The sequence below is a fragment of the Lolium rigidum genome, chromosome 3, assembly GCF_022539505.1.
Source record: "Lolium rigidum isolate FL_2022 chromosome 3, APGP_CSIRO_Lrig_0.1, whole genome shotgun sequence".
NCBI classification, from domain to species: domain Eukaryota; kingdom Viridiplantae; phylum Streptophyta; class Magnoliopsida; order Poales; family Poaceae; genus Lolium; species Lolium rigidum.
Genome location: NC_061510.1, coordinates 36,294,461 through 36,317,181, shown reverse-complemented (window position 1 = coordinate 36,317,181; position 22,721 = coordinate 36,294,461). Strand labels below are relative to the sequence as shown.

General features: G+C 47.4%; 1 protein-coding gene across 4 annotated transcripts; it reads left to right on the top strand.

The window, feature by feature from the left end:
• The first annotated feature begins 1,108 nt into the window (after positions 1 to 1,108).
• Positions 1,109 to 9,705, top strand: LOC124701436 (silicon efflux transporter LSI2-like). Of its 4 annotated transcripts, XM_047233491.1 has the most exons (5): positions 6,538 to 6,651; positions 6,904 to 6,911; positions 7,187 to 8,612; positions 8,710 to 8,899; positions 9,005 to 9,705. In XM_047233491.1, exons 3-5 carry the CDS (start codon positions 7,380 to 7,382, stop codon positions 9,271 to 9,273), a joined length of 1,692 nt encoding a protein of 563 aa, XP_047089447.1. In that variant the 5' UTR covers positions 6,538 to 6,651; positions 6,904 to 6,911; positions 7,187 to 7,379; the 3' UTR covers positions 9,274 to 9,705. The 4 variants fall into 4 exon arrangements, with proteins under 4 accessions (XP_047089446.1, XP_047089445.1, XP_047089448.1 ...); XM_047233490.1 differs by lacking the exons at positions 6,538 to 6,651; positions 6,904 to 6,911 and adding an exon at positions 1,109 to 1,315; XM_047233489.1 differs by having other exon boundaries at positions 6,520 to 6,651; positions 6,904 to 8,612.
• Positions 9,706 to 22,721: the final 13,016 nt, after the last annotated feature.

The following is a 22,721-nucleotide window of genomic DNA, read 5'->3' as shown; positions in this document are numbered from 1 at the left end:
TAACTAGAAAACAAATCAATTTCCTATCCACATTAAGCATGGGAGATCGATCGATTCTTCCGGCAGTTCGGTATCGATCGTTTCATAGTCGAATAGTCGGGTCATTTTTGGCAATATTTCTGTCCCGGCCTGGTACTGAATTAACGGGGTTAAATGACCAAAGATAGAAGAAAACCTAAGCTATCTATCTATATACCTCGGGTAAGCCTCCCCTAAATCAATCAGGATTGGATAGATGAAGATGAGGTTAGGGTGCGTACGTAAAGAGCATCGGTGATGAATCACCATCTCAGCGGCTCTCGCGCGCCGTACGTCAAGTCTCTCTCATGGAGATGCATCCTTCGCATGCCGCTTTTCTAAGCTACTATTAATCCCTGTGTTGGTTCGAGCATGACCGCAGGTTGATTAGCTTCAGCACTTGCTAAGACATTGATCCTGGCGATGTCGATCGCATGTTCTACTCCGTCAAACATCTAATCCACATCGTCCATTTATGTCGTTAGCTCAGGATCGGGTTGATGGAGTCTCCACCAAACAATTAGGCAAAGGAACGGGAGCCCGCCTAGAGTTATTTTCAACTAATCATGATGCAGTTAGGTGAACAGTTTCTCTTAAGGCTTAATGAATTGCATGGACTTTGTTCTACCATGTCCACCTCTGTGTCTGACGACAGCCTGAGAAACACACACGATCGAACAGAAAGACGACCATGGCCGGACGGATGGATATGATGGGAGATGTGTGGATACGGTGGGAGGCGAGAGAGAGCGACGGGGTAACAATCTTCCGGGCGACAGGGATCGAGTTCATACTAGCTAGGAGGGGTTGCGGATGTGCAGAGGCAGGCAACCTTTTGCTGCGGCGTCGCCGTCGCCATTACAGGCCGGTGTCCGTACCTCGCGCTCACTCGCTGTGGGTAGCTTAGCTTCACGGTTAGTCTGAAAGTCGCAGCGCTGCAGAGTGGCCTCTGGATCAATCGATGGAGGCCGGCCTCACACGTCGCCCGTCCGGCCCCGCTTATTTATACCTTCCCGGCCGCCGTCTGCTTCACTACTTCACCATCCTGCCGTGTCTCCTCGATCATATATACACTGCCTATCTGAGCTGGGAGAGAGGCTGCGCCCCCTCACCACCACGCGCACGCGCATTGCACGGCCGGCCTGACCACACCAGCTCAGTTGGGCGGCGAATTTGGAGGCAGCATTCCGTTGAATATCTCTCGGAGCTGGGCCAGACCGGTGGTCGAGGAGCTGCCGGCGGGGAGCGAGCTGCCATCGTTGCGTGATCGAGCGAGCGACCACACCACCGGCATTGAGTAAGCTTCCTGCGGCATGAATCTTCTGTTTCGCTCCCGTTTCTTTGTTTTGCTGCTAGCTTCCGATCGAACAATATATCGCAACATATACAGCGCGCGATCGATCGGCTCAGCCATTCACCTGCGGCGTGCGTATTAATTTCCTTCGTCCATCTAAATTGTATTAATTCGTCGTTCAGAATACATCAATACTGATACTTCCGACGATGTTGTGGGCACTGGTGGCCGGCTTACGTCGTCGACAGCCACTGGACTAGGTTTTCTTTCCTCCATCGGACCACCGGGTTCTCCCTCGGGTACGGGTCCACTCCTTGTTGTCTAGGCCGACATGGGTTTTGGTCATGTCTGAAAGATAGGAGCCTGGACTGGGCCACCAAAATTTGGCCTGTTAGACATCGACACCTAAATCTGCAACCTACCTTCATCAAAGGCAGCATTTAGCCACGAACGATGTGAAGCAAACCGGGATGCACATCGCCTTGCCGGATCGGCGACTACTTCAGATATTGGTAGGCATGTGTGGTTTTTGAACCCCCCTAGTGATCTGGGACTTGGTGTAAACATTTTTTACAATTAATAAAGCTTCGGGTCGTTCCGCTCAAAAAATGAAGTAACTCGCCAATAAAAGGTCGTGCTCGTAGTCAGCTCACACCTTTTGACAAAATCAACCATTACGTCAATGATCCCTATTTGATGCATGTTCTGTGGTTGGCGCGTCGACGCATGCCCCTTTGATGCAACTAGGACGGGCCACCATGCATGGTTAGGATGCTCTGGCGATCTACCTGGAGATGATGAAGATAACGTGGCTGGTCGTGATGTCGTATGTGGAGGCATGAATGGGACTTAGGGTGAAGGGTGTGGGTGTGGGGAGTCACTGGCGACTTAGGGTTAGGAGTGTAGAGTGCCCATCGGCACCAAAGGCGGTGGGGGAGGGGGGTTCGAAGAGGGTTGTGTGGCAGGGCGACGCGGGAGCAACGCCGGCCACGGGTGGTGGGAGATGCAATGGCGATGGAGATGACGATCAGGAGATACCAAGGAGTGGGAATGATAGGCCTGGGCCCACATGTAGGATCGGCACACGTTTGCGCGATTTTAGCATCAAATACAAGCACCTAATTCCAAGCTAAACGTCTCCATTTTTCAAGAAGGTGGCAAAACACACGGGTACACCTACCAGCCCCAAAGACGACAGGTTCCGTTGGCATTGGCAGACACCAACCAAATACAGCCAAAACAACTTGAGTTTGCCATTGCCAACCACGAGAGGTTGGCAAATTTTTTGCCAGTTTCATGCTCCGAAGCAGGTGGAAAACGGACCACCTGGCCTGCTAGAATCTCGACAGGCAGACGCTAATCTCTCCAAGAAACTGAAAAAATAATCCTTTTTCTTCTTTTCAACTTTGGAGTCTTCCTTTTTTTTAAGACTCTTTGGAGTCTTCCTTGAAACTGCGTCGGGCGCTTCACGAGAGGTAAGCCTTTCTCCGCAAAGCGACGGCGAGGAGAGATCCAGCGTGATCTTGTCCTTGTAAACGGGTGCAAAAGGTGTCTCGTCTTTTTCAGTCTCTGTAATTGGACGGCTGGATATGTTTGCGTGGAGGAGATCCGACGGCGCCGCCCAGATGCATACACACACGGTGGATCGTCTCACAAAATTCAGAGGTGCAGTTTACAGGTTTGCTCTGTTTTGTCCGTACCAGGTGCTGTCGAAAACAGATTGCCGACACGTGGTGCAAAACGAATCACGCCAGGGGACTCGAGACAAATGAATCGCAATAACGAATTCTTTAATGATTTAATTATCTGGGAAGAATCACTTTTTTCTACTAATAAATGTTAGACAAGATCACAGCACACGTATCCAGGGCTGACCTTTTTTTAGATGATATTCAGAGCCGACCTGGTCTGATTTATAGCGAGCCGACCTGGACTAAAATCTTTGGTTAAAAATACAAACAAATTAATACATGCACTCTGCCAGAACATCAGCAAAACATTGTATGACTCACAATTACAAATATGATACTCTATTATATATGTGTAGTCATTTTTTGGGTACAAAGGATGAAAGGATTTTCTTTCGGGGCGATGAGCTCTGTTATCTTTCATCGGTTTTCTTAGGCAACTATGGTGGATATATTAGCCCGCTTCACCATTGTCATTGAAAAGACGAGCTGAGATGCAAACACAACACAATGGATACGAGCAATAGACATACTCAAATATGAAAAAGGAAAGACAGGAAAACACAGAAATCAACCAAACTCTTAGACAACAAATGCAAGCCTTATCTTTTGTACCCCAACACCACAAGGACAGACCCGAAAGTGCATGAAGATGTGTGGTTGGATCGGTTGAAGGGATTCTCGTGGCAGCCCGCTTGCCTTGCGACCACTTTACACCATGCAACACTAAAAGTCATTGGCATCGCCGAAGGCTTCCTACAATTAACCGACATGGCATGACAACACCGAGAGCCGCCAATGCTATTGAAGGGCAATATTCCACCAAGACAACTACCACTCCTCTTGGCCTCGAGCTCAAGAGCCATCACTAAAAGAGCAAACCAAGGCACTATGCGAGGCTACAAGAGTCTCATACGCCATCGAAGGACCAATCTACCAAGACTTCACTACAACACGAACATCTCTCTTGCCGGGAGAGATCAAAACCGACAAGAGCACATGTTACCCATTCTCGCAACGGTATATGCACGGGGAAGATGGCGCAGCGGCGCAGCCGAGCCAATCCAACTTAGAGGGCCTGCTGGTCGATGGAGGACGAGTGTGGCTCGGCCGCTCGAGTAGGGACTCAAGGGAACACTCATGCATCATCTCAATTGAAATTCGTACTTTGGGTGGGGCAACCACGAATTTGCATGGTCAGCACTTTCAACTCTCGTGCAAATGGAGGCAACACTTCCCCATAAACTACAATTTTCCCAAAGGCTGTACCATAATTACATGACTCAACTATTATTGGTCGGTTATTGGTTAGTAGGGTCATTGAACAGAAGGTGAGACTTTTATGTTCCATATCATCATATCTTAAAAGAAAACAAAACCATATGGGTGCCGATAAGTCCACATCTGATGCAGTACTACCGTTACAGTGAGTGTATGTTGATCCAAAGGCATTATTGACACCACAAAGAAAGCCTGACAAAAAGGTAAGCACTGGAGCAGGCCACATCTCAGGGAGCACTGTAGTGAGTCATTTTCTCTATTCTCATCTTTTTTTCCTGGGATTTCTTTTCTTTTGAAACTAGCTAGCCCTATAGTGGTTTCTTCTTTTAGGGCAAGCTAGCACTGTAGTGGTAGTACTTAGCAAGGAAAGCACCATGTTTAACGGCTATTTCCCAGAAACACAGCAAAATCAGTCGACAATATGCATGCATGATATCATCCCACGCGTTTTTGCATCTTTTTTGTTGCTGAAACATCATGCATACGCGTTTTGTGCTCCTGCTCTCCAAGCTCGCAAAAGTTTCTTGGATACGAAGAAACGGCACAGTCGCAGAATCACTCTCCATCAGTTGGCCGCCACACACGTCTCACGCGCAATTCAGATCGATCGACAGCATCCACCATCGGGGTCACGGTTTCGTCCGTGCCTACTTGGCAAATCACATGCACCACCGGATTGCCAAGCTAGGGGAATAACTGCTACAACCACCCTTTGGGACACCAGCCCGTGTATAGTAAGAGTATCTAGCCTGGTTGGAAAGTTGGCTGCCATGCCAGAGAGTGGCAAAATGTAGGACGGGCTACATGTAGTCTGATTTTTTGAAAATTCGAAATCAACAATTTTAAACTTCAAAAAATACGAACAAAAATTCTAGTTGTAGACAATGATTCGTTCTATCATTGTGCCAAAAACCAGTGTGAGATAATATGTATTCCGAGATGTGCAAAATTAACAAAATTGTAGATCTGAAATAGTGAATAGTGCAAACTTTTCAAATGTTCCAAGATTCTCAGATTTTGTTATTTTCGTGTAGCCTAAAATACTAAGTATTTTGCTTTGAGATTTTGCAGATTTGTAGAATATATCATTGATGACTATATCAAGAATTTTTCTCCAGATTTTTTTGAAACTTTAAATTGTTGTTTCCGATTTTTCTAATATATCAGGCTACATGTAGCCCGGGCACCATTTGTGGTTTCTTTGCCATGCATGCCTTGTTTTGTTTTGGAAAGATGCACTGTCCTGTCTTGTGTTTTGCATTCCATTGTTTTACATTGATTTTGCTATCAAAATTGCATGACTTGCTCTTGTATGTTTTAGCCAAGTTCTTAGGGTCTAAAGATGCTCGGCATTGAAAGGACTTTGACTACTACAATATGCATACAAGCATGATGGGGATTAGAGTAGAACATAAAAAAACATCTCATCATTGTGATGAAGGCTGGCACACTCGTTGGAACTTCCTAACATCATAGACCTTCTCGAAGGTGGCCGAGCCACATGGTATGCCACTTTTGTTTAACTTTGAGTGGAGTCCCTTGGAAGGTTAAAATACCACTCACTGCTTAACAAAAGCCTAACATAGATACTATTGTCCTTGCCCTATAATTGTTGGATGCTCGATCTAGTTGGCCATGGAAGCACGCCTCGCGTCGTGTTTCATGGAAAGGAGGGACCAGAGTACTCGACGTTAAGGTAATGGTGGACGTCCCAACCAGTGGCGGACACAGGAAACAAATAGAGGGTGGGCACACCTAAAATAAAATTACGCCCAAAAAAAATTCTTCATTTAATTTAGAGTATGAGGATATCGGAGTATCCGACTTTCTAGTATTGTGTTTCTTTGTTTTATAGCATCTTGTGTACCTTTCACAACAATTCAAAAGGATGAGTAAATTTTAATAACAAAAGGGATATTTGTTCAAGAGATAGGCTAAATTTTAATACATTTTGGCTTGTAGTTTCGCTCGTTTTTGAAGAAAAAAACTGCGACAATTAATTTGGAAAGGAGGGAATACTGCTTTTCATCCAAAATAATAAGTCACTAAAATCTCTATGTTGGTGACTAAAACAAGGGAACAGGGCCGGTGTGTGCCTAGTAAAAACTGGTATCCTCGGACCCTTATCGTCATCAGCAGCGGGACCCAGTACTCAAGTCATCTTCACCCATGAAAGAAAGCTGGGCGCCGCCCTCATGGTGGCAGCGGGCCCTTTATTTATAGCTGCCCCCACTCCCTCCTTCGCTTTATTCTCAACTCCACTCCATCAGACCACGGCTCTGCCTCCACCCTCCGCCTCTCCTCGCTCTCGCCCGCCGCAACAGTCATCACTGTCGACTACCCATCCAGGATCCGCGCCCCTACTCCGAGGTGAGCGATTTCCCGAACCAGGTTTCAGTTGATCACTTTTTGTCAAAAATCCAATCTACACCTAGAAACTTCCATTCGATCTCGCAGCCGCGTTAAGCCTTGCCCTTATCGATCAATTCCAAGAACCTTCCATTCGATCTTGCCACCATAGAACAGAGCTTGAGATCTAGTTTGGAATAGTATCTATGTAGGGTTTATCGGCATGTTTGAAGGAGTCCGTATTGACGAGGGTTTCGCTTGGATTGTTTGCAGGACACAACGTGAGTAGGCGCGGTGGTGCTCTGCTCTGCTTGCTTGATTGATTATGCGCTCTGCTGTGTCCTTCCCTCCCCTTTCCGTGGCCGTTTCCTCTTGATAATCTCTTTTTCTGTCCTTCCCGGATGGCCGGATCAGAATGAAGTTTATCCATAAGCGGATATTTTGCTTTCCTTTCTGTTGAATCCATACCTTATTTATCTTCGTTATCCGCGAAGAAAATCCTGCCATTTTTAGATTTCGAATTAACCTCTCTTTCTATTTTGCTCAACTTGTGCAGGGTCGATCGGTGTTCGAGCTGGGCATGGAGAGATTGCCGTCGATCGGTTCGTGCCCCTCTTGATATAAAGCTTTAGCCTGTCTGACCGATCGATCGATCAATCGGCCTTGGTTCTTGATTCGGAGCGCGACATTGGCACTAGCGTCTGAGCTCGGTAAGAGCAAGAGATTCGGCTCTGTTAAGAGGAGAGAAGATGGTGCTTGCAAGCACGTCCAAGGTGGTGCTGGGATGCGTGGCGTTCGGCATCTTCTGGGTGCTGGCCGTGTTCCCCAGCGTGCCGTTCATGCCGGTGGGCCGGACCGCCGGCTCCCTGCTGGGCGCCATGCTCATGGTGCTCTTCCGCGTGATCACGCCCGAGGACGCGTACGCGGCCATCGACCTCCCCATCATCGGCCTCCTCTTCGGCACCATGGTCGTCTCCATCTTCCTGGAGCGCGCCGACATGTTCAAGTACCTCGGCAACCTGCTCCAGTGGAAGAGCCGGGGCAGCAAGGACCTGCTCTTCCGTGTCTGCATCGTCTCCGCCATCGCCTCGGCGCTCTTCACCAACGACACCTGCTGCGTCGTCCTCACCGAGTTCATCCTCAAGGTCGCGCGCCAGAACAACCTGCCGCCGCAGCCCTTCCTCCTGGCGCTCGCCACCAGCTCCAACATCGGCTCCGCTGCCACGCCCATCGGCAACCCGCAGAACCTCGTCATCGCCGTCGAGAGCGGCATCTCCTTCGGCCAGTTCCTGCTGGGGGTGTTCCCGGCCATGATCGTGGGGGTGCTCACCAACGCGGCCATCCTCCTCTGCTACTTCTGGAGGTACCTGTCCGTGGAGCCGACGGACCAGCAGGAGCGCGGCGCGGCCAATGGGCCCGAGGTTGTCGCTGACGACGAGGTCACCTCGCACCGGTTCACGCCCGCCAGGATGTCCCACGTCTCCTCCCTCAACCCGGACGACTTCGACTGCGTCAGCGAGCCCATCATCCGGAGCGCCAGCGTCAACGCCAGCGTTAACGGCGACCTGAGGAGCCGGAGCATCAACTCCGAGGCCGACATGCAGTTCTCCATCAAGTCCCTCCGCTCCTCCAGCATGTCGCACGAGATGGTCGAGGTCTCCACTGTCCCCGCCGCCACCCTCGACGGCGCGTCGTCCAGGAAGTTCACCAGGACAGCCAGCCAGCAGAGGAGCGTCATCATCGAGGACGCGCCGCCATCGCCGCCAGACTCCGTTGCTGCCGACGGCGAGAAGGACAAGGAGCTGCCTGAAGTCGTGGAGAAGAGGTGGAGAGTTCTGGTGTGGAAGACGGCCGTGTACCTCATCACGCTCGGCATGCTCATCGCCCTGCTCATGGGGCTCAACATGTCCTGGACCGCCATCACCGCCGCTCTGGTTCTCCTCGCGCTCGACTTCACCGACGCCCAGGCCTGCCTCGAGAAGGTAGTAACTAAGATCGAGTATTTCTAATCACTTGACAGATCAGTCATCTTAATTGGACTCAATGGACAATGACCAATAATATTTGCATCACTTTCAGGTGTCCTACTCGTTGCTGATATTCTTCTGCGGGATGTTCATCACGGTCGACGGATTCAACAAAACCGGCATACCCAACACGATGTGGGAGCTGGTAGAACCCTACTCACGGATCGACAGCGCGAAAGGCGTCGCACTTCTCGGAGTTGTGATCCTCATCCTCTCGAACGTGGCATCAAATGTTCCGACAGGTAACATACCCGTCACCCAAGTCAATCTTCTTTTCACACTCTTTGTAATTGCAAATTGCAGAGTCTGAACTCTGAAGAACAATGCTTCTAAACTTTGGTTTTCAGTTCTGCTGCTGGGGACAAGGGTGGCTGCCTCGGCCGCGGCGATCTCGCCAGCGTCAGAGAGGAAGGCGTGGCTGATACTGGCGTATGTGAGCACCGTGGCCGGGAACCTGACACTGCTGGGGTCAGCTGCGAACCTGATCGTGTGCGAGCAGGCAAGGCGCGCACAGTTCTTCGGCTACAACCTCTCCTTCTGGAGCCACCTCAAGTTCGGGGTGCCCTCCACCATCGTGGTCACCGCTATCGGCCTGCTCATTGTCAGCAGCTACTAAACCAAGAAATCAGAGATGGTACCGCCAACTGTGCAAGAAGCAGAACTAAATCCATCCAATAAGGGAGTGCTACATGTAAAATCAGTAGGGTTCTCCGGGGTCTCGTGTTAACACTTGCGTGTATCAGCCTGTGTGCTCTGCTCTTGCTCACCTGTTGTCGCTAAGCAGACGACATGTGATCAGGATATAGATTGCAGCCTAAGTAACCTGCATTTTCCAGAGATAGGTTTTGTTGAATTAAAAATGCTATTGTACCTTTGTTTCCTTTTTGGCGTTCCAGAATCAACGTGGTCCTGCATCGTTCAGTACTTGTATAGCTTTTTCTAAATATTTTAGTGAAAATACCATGTAGATATCGTATGAAGTACATTTCATGTTGTATCTAATGATACTGATTTGGAAGTGTGGATGTTATAATCGTTTTTCTACAAACTTCTTCAAATTTTACATTGTTTGACCTTGAAAATATTTATAGCCTTCTTCAACAAGACCGGCATACCCAACACGATGTGGGAGCTGGCACAAATTACGGTCAAAAACCCTAATGACTTCAGTATATTATAAGACCAAATAGCATGTAAGTATATAACTAGATGAAAGGACAACCTGGACGCTTGGAATCGTATAGCGAGTTTGATCTTTACATCTCTGCGGCACAAATGCTTACTTCTGAAGACGTGTCGATCTCTGAAGAAAAAAATTAGAACCAACTTATCCTGCACTTGTTGATCTATACATCTCTGCAGCAAAGAGGGCCACTTAAGAGTTCTGATCGTGTGAGTTCTGAAAGAAAATAGTCGCATCTTGCACTTACTGATCGCCGGTAGCTGCTACTCGCGAAAAACTGTAAAAGAGCATAGGATCTAATATAACCTACGAAACCGCAGCAAAGGAACTTGTGGCCGTAAAAAAAGAACTGTGCTCGCAAGGTAAAAATACCTGAACCTGGAGTTCGTCTTGACTTATTCATCTTCTCCTTCCATAGCATCTCGATAACCAGTTCTAGGGATAGGTCTCCAGGTCACCGGATGACTTGGTCCCCAATCTTGAGCTAGTATGCCTCTGGCTGCGACTCCTTCAAAACTATAAAACACAGAGGAAAGAGCATCATACAAAGTTAGGACAACATGAATAGTACGATGTACAGTGGCTGGAGCTCTGAATATCAGATGTTACGCGCTAGGAAAAAAAACACAAGAAACCTTACTGTACTGCTATACAGGAGTTGTTGTCTTTTCTTATTGCAGAAAAGATAACATATGATCACGAGAATAGACGATACAAGGGATTGCAGATAAATAACATTTTTACTGGGATTTCATTACTCAACATTCACAATGGTTTTCAATACTCAACATTAGACAATAGTTATTAAATTTTGAACATTCAAATTTCAAACTTGACAATAGCCTTCAATCCAACATCACCAAAAGTATGAATCAAATGCCCCATGATAATCAAGCAACACCATCGCTACCACCACTAGCCAAAGCTCCACCTCGCATCACCCCGGGCCAAGATATTCTTGATCGCAAGATCTCCCCCCTTCTAGTCTCCCAATATTCCCTCGCCTTGTCGTCCATTCCACTTGGATCCATCATCATGAGCCGGCTCTCCTCGGCAATGATCTCTAGCCTCATCTTGTTCTCCTTGAGAAGGAGTCTACGCTCCTCAAAGTCCATCTTGCGCTTCTCCTCAGCTCTAATTTGTTGCCAAATCGTCATCTTATCTTGTTGCTTCTTCTCGGCCAACTCAACTTTTGCTTGCAAAGCTTCAACCACCATTGCTTGCCTTGACTTGGCCTTCTTCAAATTGTCCTTCCCCTTCCGCATTCCATCCGATCTCCCTTTGTTTCTTGCCGGCATCGGTTCATCATCATCGTCGTCGTCATCATCATCATCACCACCATCGTCATCATCATCATCATCGTCATCGCCATGGTCATGGTCATGGTCATGGTCATTGTCATTGTCATTGTCCTTGTCATTGTCTTTGTCATGGTCATGGTCATGGTCATTGTCATTGTCATGCTCATTGTCATTGTCATTGTCATTGTCTTTCAAGTCGATGGAGAGGCTATTTGATATCCCTTTCTCCGTTGGAGGAGCTTCTTTATCCCTCAAATTCCACTTCTCACTATGTTCAAGCAATTTCCAACAATGTTGGAGCATAAATGTTTTGCCTTTGGACGCGGCTATTTGCTTGTATCTTTCTTGTGCAATGCGATCCTACATTCACAAAATTGCAAGAAGAACAGTGTGATGAGCACATTCATAATGAACAATTTCACAAAATTAAGACCAAATGACATAGAGAATAAACTCACATAGTCAGTGCAACCACTTGGAGGAGCATTTTTCACTTCCTCCAAACAAGTACTCCACCGGCTACAAGATTGTTTTATGGTATCATATCGTCCTTGGAGAGATCTCAATGAGCGTGGCGATGGTTCCGGCATTAACTGATGAAACTTGTCCAAAATACGTTGCCAATATCCTTTTCCGGTTTGATCATTGCCAGTCACCGCATTGATTGTCACAGCCTCCCATGCCTTCACCAACGTAATGTCCTCAACTTTCGTGTAATTGACGGTCCTCTTTGATCTCCCATTTGTTAGATGCAATAATCTGCTATCTTCACCAATGTTCTGTGCCACCACAGATCCTCTCCTCTCATTGATATTCTCTGTGCTACTGAACCTCCTGCCCCTTGTATCGGCCCTAGCTGCAGAAGTTTCACTTCTTGAAGAGTCACAATCATTCTCATCCTCTCTCCCCGTCCTATCAAATTCCCTATCCTTGGAACCATCAGGACTTCTCCTTGGTATTTTTGGCGATCGTAAGTCTCCTATAACATGATAGACGTCTTCTTCGGCATTATCCTTAGACCCATCCATCAGCCAACTGTAACCGTTGTTACCTCTCTTCCTAGTAATACAACTGAGTTGAGAAACTTTGGCTGGGGACTTCAGATTCCACTGCATATAGAAATGGCCAAGCATATCATATTTAATATACATCATAGAATTAGGGAACATACATGATATCAGATAAGAGAACAGATAATCAAGTAAAAAATTAGAAGGCATTGGAAATAAAAAAAAATTGTCAGGCTTTCAGCAATACAGAGAATAAAGCATTGAAAGGGTACTTTGAAACTCCAATAACAAAGGAGTGATCCTTAAATCATGCTGGCAATTTTAGCAAGATTGAGCATGGAATAGATGAATTAGAAGTGTAGCACTGGAACAAAATTTAAACTGATATTCTGTTAAACCAGCACCCGTACATAGTGTAGTAACAATTGAGTAGCACCTAAACTAGCAACCAGCAATTGCATGATATACCACAAAATAGAAAATTTAAATCCTAGGAAATGAATTCGGAGGAAAGGGCTTATATTTATTTACCCCCCAGATCGTGTTAACTTATTAACAGTGTTAGTTATACAGAAGTTGTCCAATAGGTTACAGTTCTCCAAGGAGTGAACCCAACAAATTTCCGGGAACAAAAACACAGAACGGGGAGCATACAGATACAGGGACTGGCCAGCTTGCTGTGCCTGCCGGGTGTGCCTCCACACATTCGTAGAGTATCTAATCGCTCCATGACTGAAGCTCGCACCTCAAAAATCAATGTCCAAGATTCTGAACGGAGACAGCAGGGACGTAGGCAGTGCCACTACGCTAGGGCACGGCGGTCGCGCAGCACAGGGAAGATTTCACAGCCGCATTGGTTGGATTGGAGCTTAGAGCTTCGGTAGGCGAAAGAGCACGCGAGCATCTTTGGCAGAGGAAGGGAGTCAGGGACCGGGAGGAAGAGAGAGCGAGGGTTACCGGACCGAAATGGGACGGTTCGGCCGCGGACAGCGAGCCTTCGAACGCGGCGCGGCGGCTCAATCCCAGCGGCGGGGCGGCTCGATCACGGCGGCACGGTGGGGTGGTCGGTTGCCGCCGCCGACGATGGGAGAGGCAGCGAGGGTTTGGGTGCGGAGTAAATGACAAAAAAACCTATCACAATTGCCACACATGTCGAGCTACCAAATGGAACATAATTGTTACATGACTACCAGGTTTTGAGGCACGCTCGCGACGCGGAGCACTGATTCAATGAATCAGCCGTGTTAAACATGTTTTTGGCAGTCGTGGTGTGCAGTTGATGGACGGACGACAAAGTCGTTAGGGCAGCTGTTTAAATGGTTGGCTCGTTCGGTCGTCGTCTCCATCCTCGCTCTTCCTCTTTATTCCATCCCAGTGCAAGGACTCGCCGCCGACGCAGATCTCCGCCGACGCAGGGACTCACGGCCATGGTTTCGTGGGGTGACGGCGAGGAGTCCTCTTCAGAGATGAGCTCCCTCAGCAGTGATGTGAGTCCTCTCCCTTTTCTGTCATATTTTGGGGAAATTTGCAGGGTTAGGAATTGGGGGAATTTTGATTCTGAGCATGATTTGGGCTGATTATTTCTTGTTTTTTCGAACTGCTAGAGTGTGAACACTACGTACGACTCCGATTTATGAGGTTTAGCTGATGAGGGTGGCAGGACTGTCACTTGCAATCATGTGTTGTAGCTGCTCGATTTGTAGCTTTTGATGGTTGCTAGACAGGGAGGAGGTTCTTAGGGTGTGCAGGCCATGATGGAGAACCAGCTTGCGATTTTCTTCTTTGGGTAGATGGTGAGTGGCCACCTGCACTTCGGAAATCACTGTCAAAGTTGTGGGATATGTATGGACAAGAAAAGGAAGGCAGGGTTAATGATGCTCGGGACAACATGGAGAAGATGTTTAAGCTGAAAGATGACATTGAGAAGATGCACATTGACCTGACGAATGTCCAAGAAGAGATGAAGAAAATTGTGGAGCAGAAGCAGGTCATACTAGCCTTGAAGGCCCAAGCTTAGCAAGGTTTGATTGATGCCAGGGCTGAATTAGAGCAGAAGAAGGCCTTTGGATGCTTCAACTGTTGGAGATATGCCCAAGAGGCAATAATAAAAGTGGTTATTATATATCTTTGTGTTTATGATAAATATTTATATACCATGCTATAATTGTATTAACCGAAACATTGATACATGTGTGTTATGTAAACAACAATGAGTCCCTAGTAAGCCTCTTAACTAGCTTGTTGATTAATAGATGATCATAGTTTCATGATCATGAATATTGGATGTTATTAATAACAAGGTTATGTCATTATATGAATGATATAATGGAAACACCCAATTAAGCGTAGCATAAGATCACGTCATTAAGTTATTTGCTATAAGCTTTCGATACATAGTTACCTAGTCCTTTCGACCATGAGATCATGTAAATCACTTATGACGGAAAGGTACTTTGATTACATCAAACGCCACTGCGTAAATGGGTGGTTATAAAGGTGGGATTCAGTATCCGGAAAGTATGAGTTTAGGCATATGGATCAACAGTGGGATTTGTTCATCCCGATGATGGATAGATATACTTTGGGCCCTCTCGGTGGAATGTCGTCTATATTAGCTTGCAAGCATATGAATGGTTCATAAGAGACCACATACCACAGTACGAATAAAGAGTACTTGTCAGGAGACGAGGTTGAACAAGGTATAGAGATACCGATGATCAAACCTCGGACAAGTAAAATATCGCGTGACAAAGGGAATCGGTATCGTATGTGAATGGTTCATTCGATCACTAAGTCATCGTTGAATATGTGGGAGCCATTATGGATCTCCGGATCCCGCTATTGGTTATTGGTCGGAGAGAGGTCTCAACCATGTCTACATAGTTCGCGAACCAGTAGGGTGACACACTTAAGGTTTGATGCCGTATTAGTAGATATTGAATATGGAATGGAGTTCGAAGTTTTGTTCGGAGTCTCGGATGGGATCCGGGACATCACGAGGAGTTCGGAATGGTCCGGAGAATAAGATTTATATATAGGAAGTCATTTTATAAGTTTGAAAATGATCCGGTGCATTTATGGAAGGTTCTAGAAGGTTCTAGAAAAGTCCAGAAGAAATCACTTTGGAAGGCGGAGTCCCGGAGGGACTCCACCAAGCTTGGTCGGCCAACCCTAGAGGGGTGGAGTCCCAGGTGGACTCCACCAAGGTGGCCGGCCACCCCCCTCATGGAAAGGTGGGAATCCCACCTCAAGTGGGAATCCCACCTTGGGTAGGTTTCATGCCATATGGAAGGTTTTGGTTTGGGGTCTTATTCGAAGACTTGTAGACCAACTCTTGGGGGTTCCACCTATAAAAAGAGGGACAAGGGGAGGGGGCCGGCCACCTCAAGCCAAAGCCTTGGCCGCACCCCATAGTGGCCGGCCACCCCCTCTCCCAAACACTAGCCGCCCCACCTCCTCCACCTCTCCCTCAAACGCTTAGCGAAGCTCCGCCGGAGATCTCCATCAACACCGCCACCACGCCGTCGTCTTTGCCGGGATTCAAGGAGGAGCTACTACTTCCGCTGCCCGCTGGAATGGGGAGAAGGACATCGTCTTCATCAACACCGAACGTGTGACCGAGTACGGAGGTGCTGCCCGATTGTGGCACCGTCAAGATCTTCTATGCGCTTTTGAAAGCAGCAAGTGATCATCTTCTGCAACAACGAGAGCCTCCTCTCGTAGGCTTTGGAAATCTTCAAGGGTTAGTCTCGTTCATCCCCTCGTTGCTACCGTCTTCTAGATTGCATCTTGGCTTGGATTGCGTTCTCGCGGTAGGAAATTTTTTGTTTTCTATGCTACGAATCCCTACATCAACTAGCAATATGCACAAATGCATGAGAATTAAGGTAGAGAAGGAGAGAGATCAGTTGAAAGAAGAGAAGAGAAAGCTTGAGTACATTATTGGGCATTTATTTAAGCTGAAGGAATCCACCAGGGAAAAGCTGAAGATAAAGTAGATGTGTGAGGAGTAGCTAGCATGTGTATCAGTTTAATTTGATTTGAATGTTTGAATTTAATTCCCTCTGGTTTGAATGTTGAACTAAATTCTATCTGATGGTTGGTTTGTAATGTTGAATAATATCTATTGAATCAGTTTAATTTGATCCCTGATGTTGAAGTGAGTTCCTTTTTGTCAGTTTATTCATGAGTTTAAAATATGTGTTATGTGGAGAATCTGTTATGTGAGGAAAATTTTAGGGTTAGTTATAGTTGGAAAGGTCTCGACATCGAATCGTCGACATTGTCGAGACCTTTAGGGTTATTTTATATTTGGAAAGGTCTCGGCATCGACTCGTCAACATTGTCGAGACCTTTAGGGTTATTTTATAGTTGGAAAGGTCTCGGCATCGACTCGTCGGCTTTGTCGAGACCTTTAGGGTTATTTTATAGCTGGAAAGGTCTCGACATCGACTCGTTGGCTTTGTCGAGACCTTTAGCGTTATTTTATAGTTCGAAAGGTCTCGACAACGACTCGTCGATTTTGTCGAGACTGTAAGGGTATTTTACCCTTTTCCATTATTTTGGTAACAATGACACCGTAGAAAGAGTAATCGGACTAATACATGCCTACAAGATTATTCTCAGGTATTAGTCTAACAGGCATAATGGTGTAACAATGGAACAAGAAGGAAAAGGGAGACCCCCCCCACCCACTTCGATGAAAAAGGGGAACAACAGTTTCCCTCAGGCCGACGTATGGTCCGGCGACACCGGGTGCCACACCGGCTGGTCCGGCGTAGACCGGCAGTGGCACCGGTGCACACCGGTCGCATTCCAGGGAGTCAGCACCTCACGCCCAGCGCCAGCATCCGGTTTCTGCCGACTGGCCCGACGCACAGCCCGGCGACACCGGCTCCAGCACCGGACCACCCGGCGAATGCCGGCTCCAATGTCGGTGCACACCAGAGCGGATCCAGGAACTCGACGCGTATGCTCATCACTGGCCCGGTGCCTAGCCCGACGGCACCAGGCGGGCCACCGGCCAGTCCGGCGCCAGGCCCGGCAGACCGACCTCCTCGACATAACATGTGATGCCCCGGAGCCGGTACCATGAGGATTCCAGCAATCCCGCCAAAATTCGCACGATATCGATTCTGAGACGCCCTCTGACACGACGTGCGCAACGAATCACACACGTGATGCCAGAGGAATTAACACGAGCGGTAACATTACAACAGGATTACAATAGAGCCCACAAGAAACATATTATTACAACAACGACTCCAACGAGTCAAGATACAAATATACAATACAAAGATCCAAATCATACAGAAGATCCGAGTACGGACAAGATACAAATTGGACTAAGAGTCCTGAGGATAACCAGTGGCGTCCATAACCCTGCCCAGGCCAAGCCGGAAGGGTAAATTTGCTAACGCCGTCTTCATCGAACATATCTTCATACCTGCCCGGTCATGTCCCAAAGAAGCAATAAGTACATGTTCGTACTTAACAAGACTTCAAGACGTATAAGCATTCGTCAACCAGTCTTCCTTTGTACTTGAGGCACGCAGGGGACTTAGAGGACTCAAAAGGAACGTCATAGGCAATATGGTGGGGTTAAGCGGCAACGCGCAAGCACTAAAAACTTATAGAGACACTCTGCAACATTCGTCTATCAGAGAAGGTGAGAGAGCGCATAAACTAACAGTTCTATACTCCGCAAACATAACCCGACCGATGTGTCCCCCCCCCCCTTCGCAAAGGAAGTACTTACAAAGGCACTCACACGGTTGATACGTTTTATTAAGTAACCGTTGTAGTAATGCTAAATTACAAGTTATTAGCAAGTTATTAACATCAACATAAAGGTGTAAGTTGTTCTATAATCGAGCTATACAATTCCAAGTCGTCCATAACCGTGGACACGGCTTATCGATAAGATGTACACCCTACAGGGGTTGCCCAAATGCAACCATATGCATGCTCGACCACACCGAGCGATAGTGAAGTCTGATACGTCCCAAACGTATCTATAATTTCTTATGTTCCATGCTACTTTTATGATAATACTCACATGTTTTATACACATTATATGTCATTATTATGCATTTTCCGGTACTAACCTATTGACGAGATGCCGACGAGCCGATTCTTTGTTTTCTCGCTTGTTTTTGGTTTCAGAAATCCTAGTAAGGAAATATTCTCGGAATTGGACGAAATCAACGCCCAGGGTCCTATTTTTGCACGAAGCTTCCAGAAGTCCGAGGAGTAAACGAAGTGGGGCCACGAGGCGACGACACGCCAGGGCGGCGCGGCCCAGGCCCTGGCCGTGCAGCCCTGTTGTGTGGGTCCCTCGTGACGCCCCTTGACCTGCCCTTCCGCCTACCTAAAGCCTTCGTCGCGAAACCCCCAGTACCGAGAGCCACGATACGGAAAACCTTCCAGAGACGCCGCCGCCGCCAATCCCATCTCGGGGGATTCAGGAGATCGCCTTCGGCACCCTGCCGGAGAGGGGAATCATCTCCGGAGGTCTCTTCATCGCCATGATCGCCTCCGGATCGATGTGTGAGTAGTTCACCCTGGACTATGGGTCCATAGCGGTAGCTAGATGGTCGTCTTCTCCTCATTGTGCTATCATGTTAGATCTTGTGAGCTGCCTATCATGATCAAGATCATCTATTTGTAATCCTTCATGTTGTGTTTGTTGGGATCCGATGAATATTGAATACTATGTCAAGTTGATTATCAATCTATCATATATGTTATTTATGTTCTTGCATGCTCTCCGTTGCTAGTAGAGGCTCGGCCAAGTTGATACTTGTGACTCCAAGAGGGAGTATTTATGCTCGATAGTGGGTTCATGCCTCCATTAAATGCAGGACGAGTGACGAGAAAGTTCTAAGGTTGTGGATGTCTTGTTGCCACTAGGGATAAAACATCGATGCTTTGTCTAAGGATATTTGTGTTGATTACATTACGCACCATACTTAATGCAATTGTCATGTTGTTTACAACTTAATGCGAAGGGGTTCGGATGATAACTCTGAAAGTGGACTTTTTAGGCATAGATGCATGCTTGGATAGCGGTCTATGTACTTTGTCGTAATGCCACGATTAAATCTCATAGTACTCATCATGATATATGTATGTGCATTGTTATGCCTTCTTTATTTGTCAATTGCCCAAGCCGTAATTTGTTCACCCAACATCTGCTATCTTATGGGAGAGACACCACTAGTGATGCTGTGGACCCCGGTCCTATTCTTTACATCCGAAATACAATCTGCTGCAATTGTTCTTTCATTGTTCTTCGCAAACAATCATCATCATCCACACTATACATCTAATCCTTTGTTTACGACAAGCCGGTGAGATTGACAACCTCAGCGTCACGTTGGGGCAAAGTTACTGTGATTGTGTTGTGCGGGTTCCACGTTGGAGCCGGAATCCACGGTGTTGCGCCACTGCTGCACTCCTCCGCCATCAACCTTCAACGTGCTTCTTGGCTCCTCCTGGTTCGATAAACCTTGGTTTCTTTACGAGGAAAACTTGCTACTGTACGCATCACACCTTCCTCTTGGGGTTCCCAACGGACGTGTCGATTGCACGCATCAAGCTCTTTTTACGGCGCCGTTGCCGGGGAGATCAAGACACACTGCAAGGGGAGTCTCCACTTCCAATCTCTTTACTTTGTTTTTGTCTTGCTTTACTTTATTTACTGCTTTGTTTGCCTCTTATATCAAAAACACAAAAAAAATTAGTTGCTAGTTTTACTTTATTTACTGTCTTGTTCTCTATATTAAAAACACAAAAAAAATTAGTTACTTGCATTTACTTTATTTAGTTTGCTTTATTTACTACTGCTAAAATGGGTACTTGTTGAGAATACTAAGTTGTGTGACTTCACTAGCACAAATAATAATGATTTCCTATGCACACCGACATAGGCATCCCAAATGGGCACTGCCAAAGATAGTACCCGGGGTTTATCGAAGGCCCATTACCGAAGAATAGGAAGGTTCGAGAGCCCAAGATATGTTAAGGAAAGTAGAGTTGTAATAAGAAGTGTTGTTTGTAAATGCTGGCGGGATGAGTTAGAAACCGTCCCGAACTGCGTAACTTGTACAAAACGAAACCCTCGGCTCCACCTCTTATATAAAGGGGGAGTCGAGGGACGAGAGATCATCGAATCATTGTACGCAAACCCTAGTTTTCATATTCGTCGAGTACTTTTCGGCTGAAACCTTCGAGATCTACTTGCCCTCTACTTCTAACTAAACCCTAGCCTACAATCCATAGGCATTGATAAGTTAATCCCTTGTCAATTGGCGCCGTACGTGGGAATTAGAGGCGTAAGGATCGATCTCGATGGCACGTTCAAGATCTTCGACATCGTCAACCGGAAGCAACACTATGGATCGAGGTAAACGGATCGCTGCTTGGTCTTGTTGATTTTGTTCCTCACCCACCCTCCCGTTTGGATGCATATGCGTATACGGCGGAGCCCTTGGAGATGACGTTCGGAAGGTTCCACTTTCGCGTCGAGAAGGAAGGATCGTATCGTGTCGAAATTCCGATTTCGTCGGGATCGTCGGCGGTCGATTCCGATTTTTCAAGCTATGCATCGTCAAGCGAGTCGAGAAGAAGAAACTTCGGCAACACGTTACGTCGGCATCGAGCAAGAGAGAAACTCGCCAAGATCTTCGGCAACGCATCGTTTGAGTCATCTGCGGACTCATATATAAGCGATGGCTCAAGCGATGTCGACGATTACGACTTCATCGACAAATCTCATCACGGTGGGCAAGGTCTTCATCAATCTCAACAATGATGTCACCAAACCCAACATAGATACGAGTACAAAATATCATCGGATTTATGCTATCGAAAATCAAGAGGAAACATCGGAGGCTTTCGACGAGTTGGGAAATCCTTTTGTCGATCCCTCGGATCTAAGGAGAGGTATGGGCACTAAATATGTCGGGCCCACACCACGCGTCGAGTTCAACTTCCACGAGGCAGCTTGGGATAGAGCGGCAAAAGCCCTAGATGGTTCGGAGCCAATGACGACAACGGCTACGGCTCAAGAGCTGCAAGCTTATCAATATAGGCTCGCACGAGCTGCCAGAAATAGAAAAACGAGACGAGCTGAGTTGAACGGGAGAAAGGAGGCGGCACGCATCCGGCGGGAGAAGGGCGGATCTAAGTGGACAATCTAGAGTTTCGGGTGATAGCCACGGGGAGGCTCGGAACGAGAGGAAGATCAAGGTTACAACACATACCGAAGCGAGAAAGAGAGCACTTGGTTCAAAACCTCGACATGTCTTTTATGTCGATAGATACAAGAGGAAATATTATCCCTAAGACACCGGAAAGCTGGGTATATGGCGACACAAGCTTACATCCTTGCATCCGAGGCCACCCCCGGGAGATCCAAGGGAAACATTATACAACATGGCGTTGGCGAGGGTTGGAGCTATGGGGACGGCGTTCGTAGCAACGCCTCCCGAAGGAGCGGCAAGGCAAAATAGTCCACGACCTGCGGCGGCAACGGCGGCGGCTCCGGAAGGACCAAGTGGAGCAAGAGATACGGGAGCACAAGCAAGGGTCGATAGAGCGAGGCAAAGCGAGAAGAGATCATCGGCGGTCCCGGAGCTTAATGACGAGGATATGTGCGGTCTACCGTGCTTCACGAGAAGAGTCCGAAAAACTCGAGTCCCCTCGGGATTCAAGTTACCCGATCACTTCAAAAAGTTCGACGGCACTGCAAGATCCGGAGGAGCGGCTAATTGATTACCTCGAGACGGTGAAGCTAGCTGGAGGAACTAGAGCAACAGCCATGCAAAGTATTCAGGTGCACTTAAGTGGAGCCGCACGATCTTGGATCAAAAAACTTCCGCCAGGATCCATCGACAGTTGGGAAAGTTTCGAGGACGTATTCGTCAAGAACTTCAGGTCCACGTGCAAAAAACCTGCGTCGTTAGAAGAGCTGAGGGCATGTCGACAAAAGCCAGATGAGTCAATGAGAAAATATATCCAAAGGTGGAACATCATAAAAAACTCGGCGAGAAAATATATCGACGAGAGAGCAATAGATGCGTTTGTCGCGGGAATTAGGCGTGGAGATTTTGTCGAGGACTTGGGAAGGACCAATCCAAAAACGGTATCCGCGTTGATGGAGATAGCAAATAGATGGGCGGACGGAGAAGACGCTGTCCACAATAAACGACACGAGGTCGCCGAGAGGAGGACCGTGGTCGAAATTATCAATCGAGGCGACGATTTCCTCGGCGGTATCGGAACTACGACGCTCCGGGGCAAATTTCGGGCTGGATTCCGAGCCGGCGCGGGAGGAAATAATAGAGATGATTATCGGAGAAGTAATGAGCAGCGAAGCGACAACAGAGACGACTCCCGCAATAGACAAAATAGTGGGCCGAGGTTTCCAAGACCTTTCGTGTCCCCAGAAGAAATGCTGAACGGACCGTGCCGGATGCACTTCTTCCTCGACGACAACGGGAAAAGACGGTCGGGGCACTGCGAGAAAGAGCTGTCGAAATTTTCGAGGCAATGTTTAGATACGCGA

Bases quoted from the DNA above. Each gene is read 5' to 3' on its own strand.
- LOC124701436 (XM_047233490.1), top strand. From the start codon at position 7,380: ATGGTGCTTGCAAGCACGTCCAAGGTGGTGCTGGGATGCGTGGCGTTC. The intron at 8,613-8,709 runs GTAGTAACTAAG...CATCACTTTCAG, and splicing joins CCCAGGCCTGCCTCGAGAAG to GTGTCCTACTCGTTGCTGAT. The intron at 8,900-9,004 runs GTAACATACCCG...TTTGGTTTTCAG, and splicing joins GGCATCAAATGTTCCGACAG to TTCTGCTGCTGGGGACAAGG.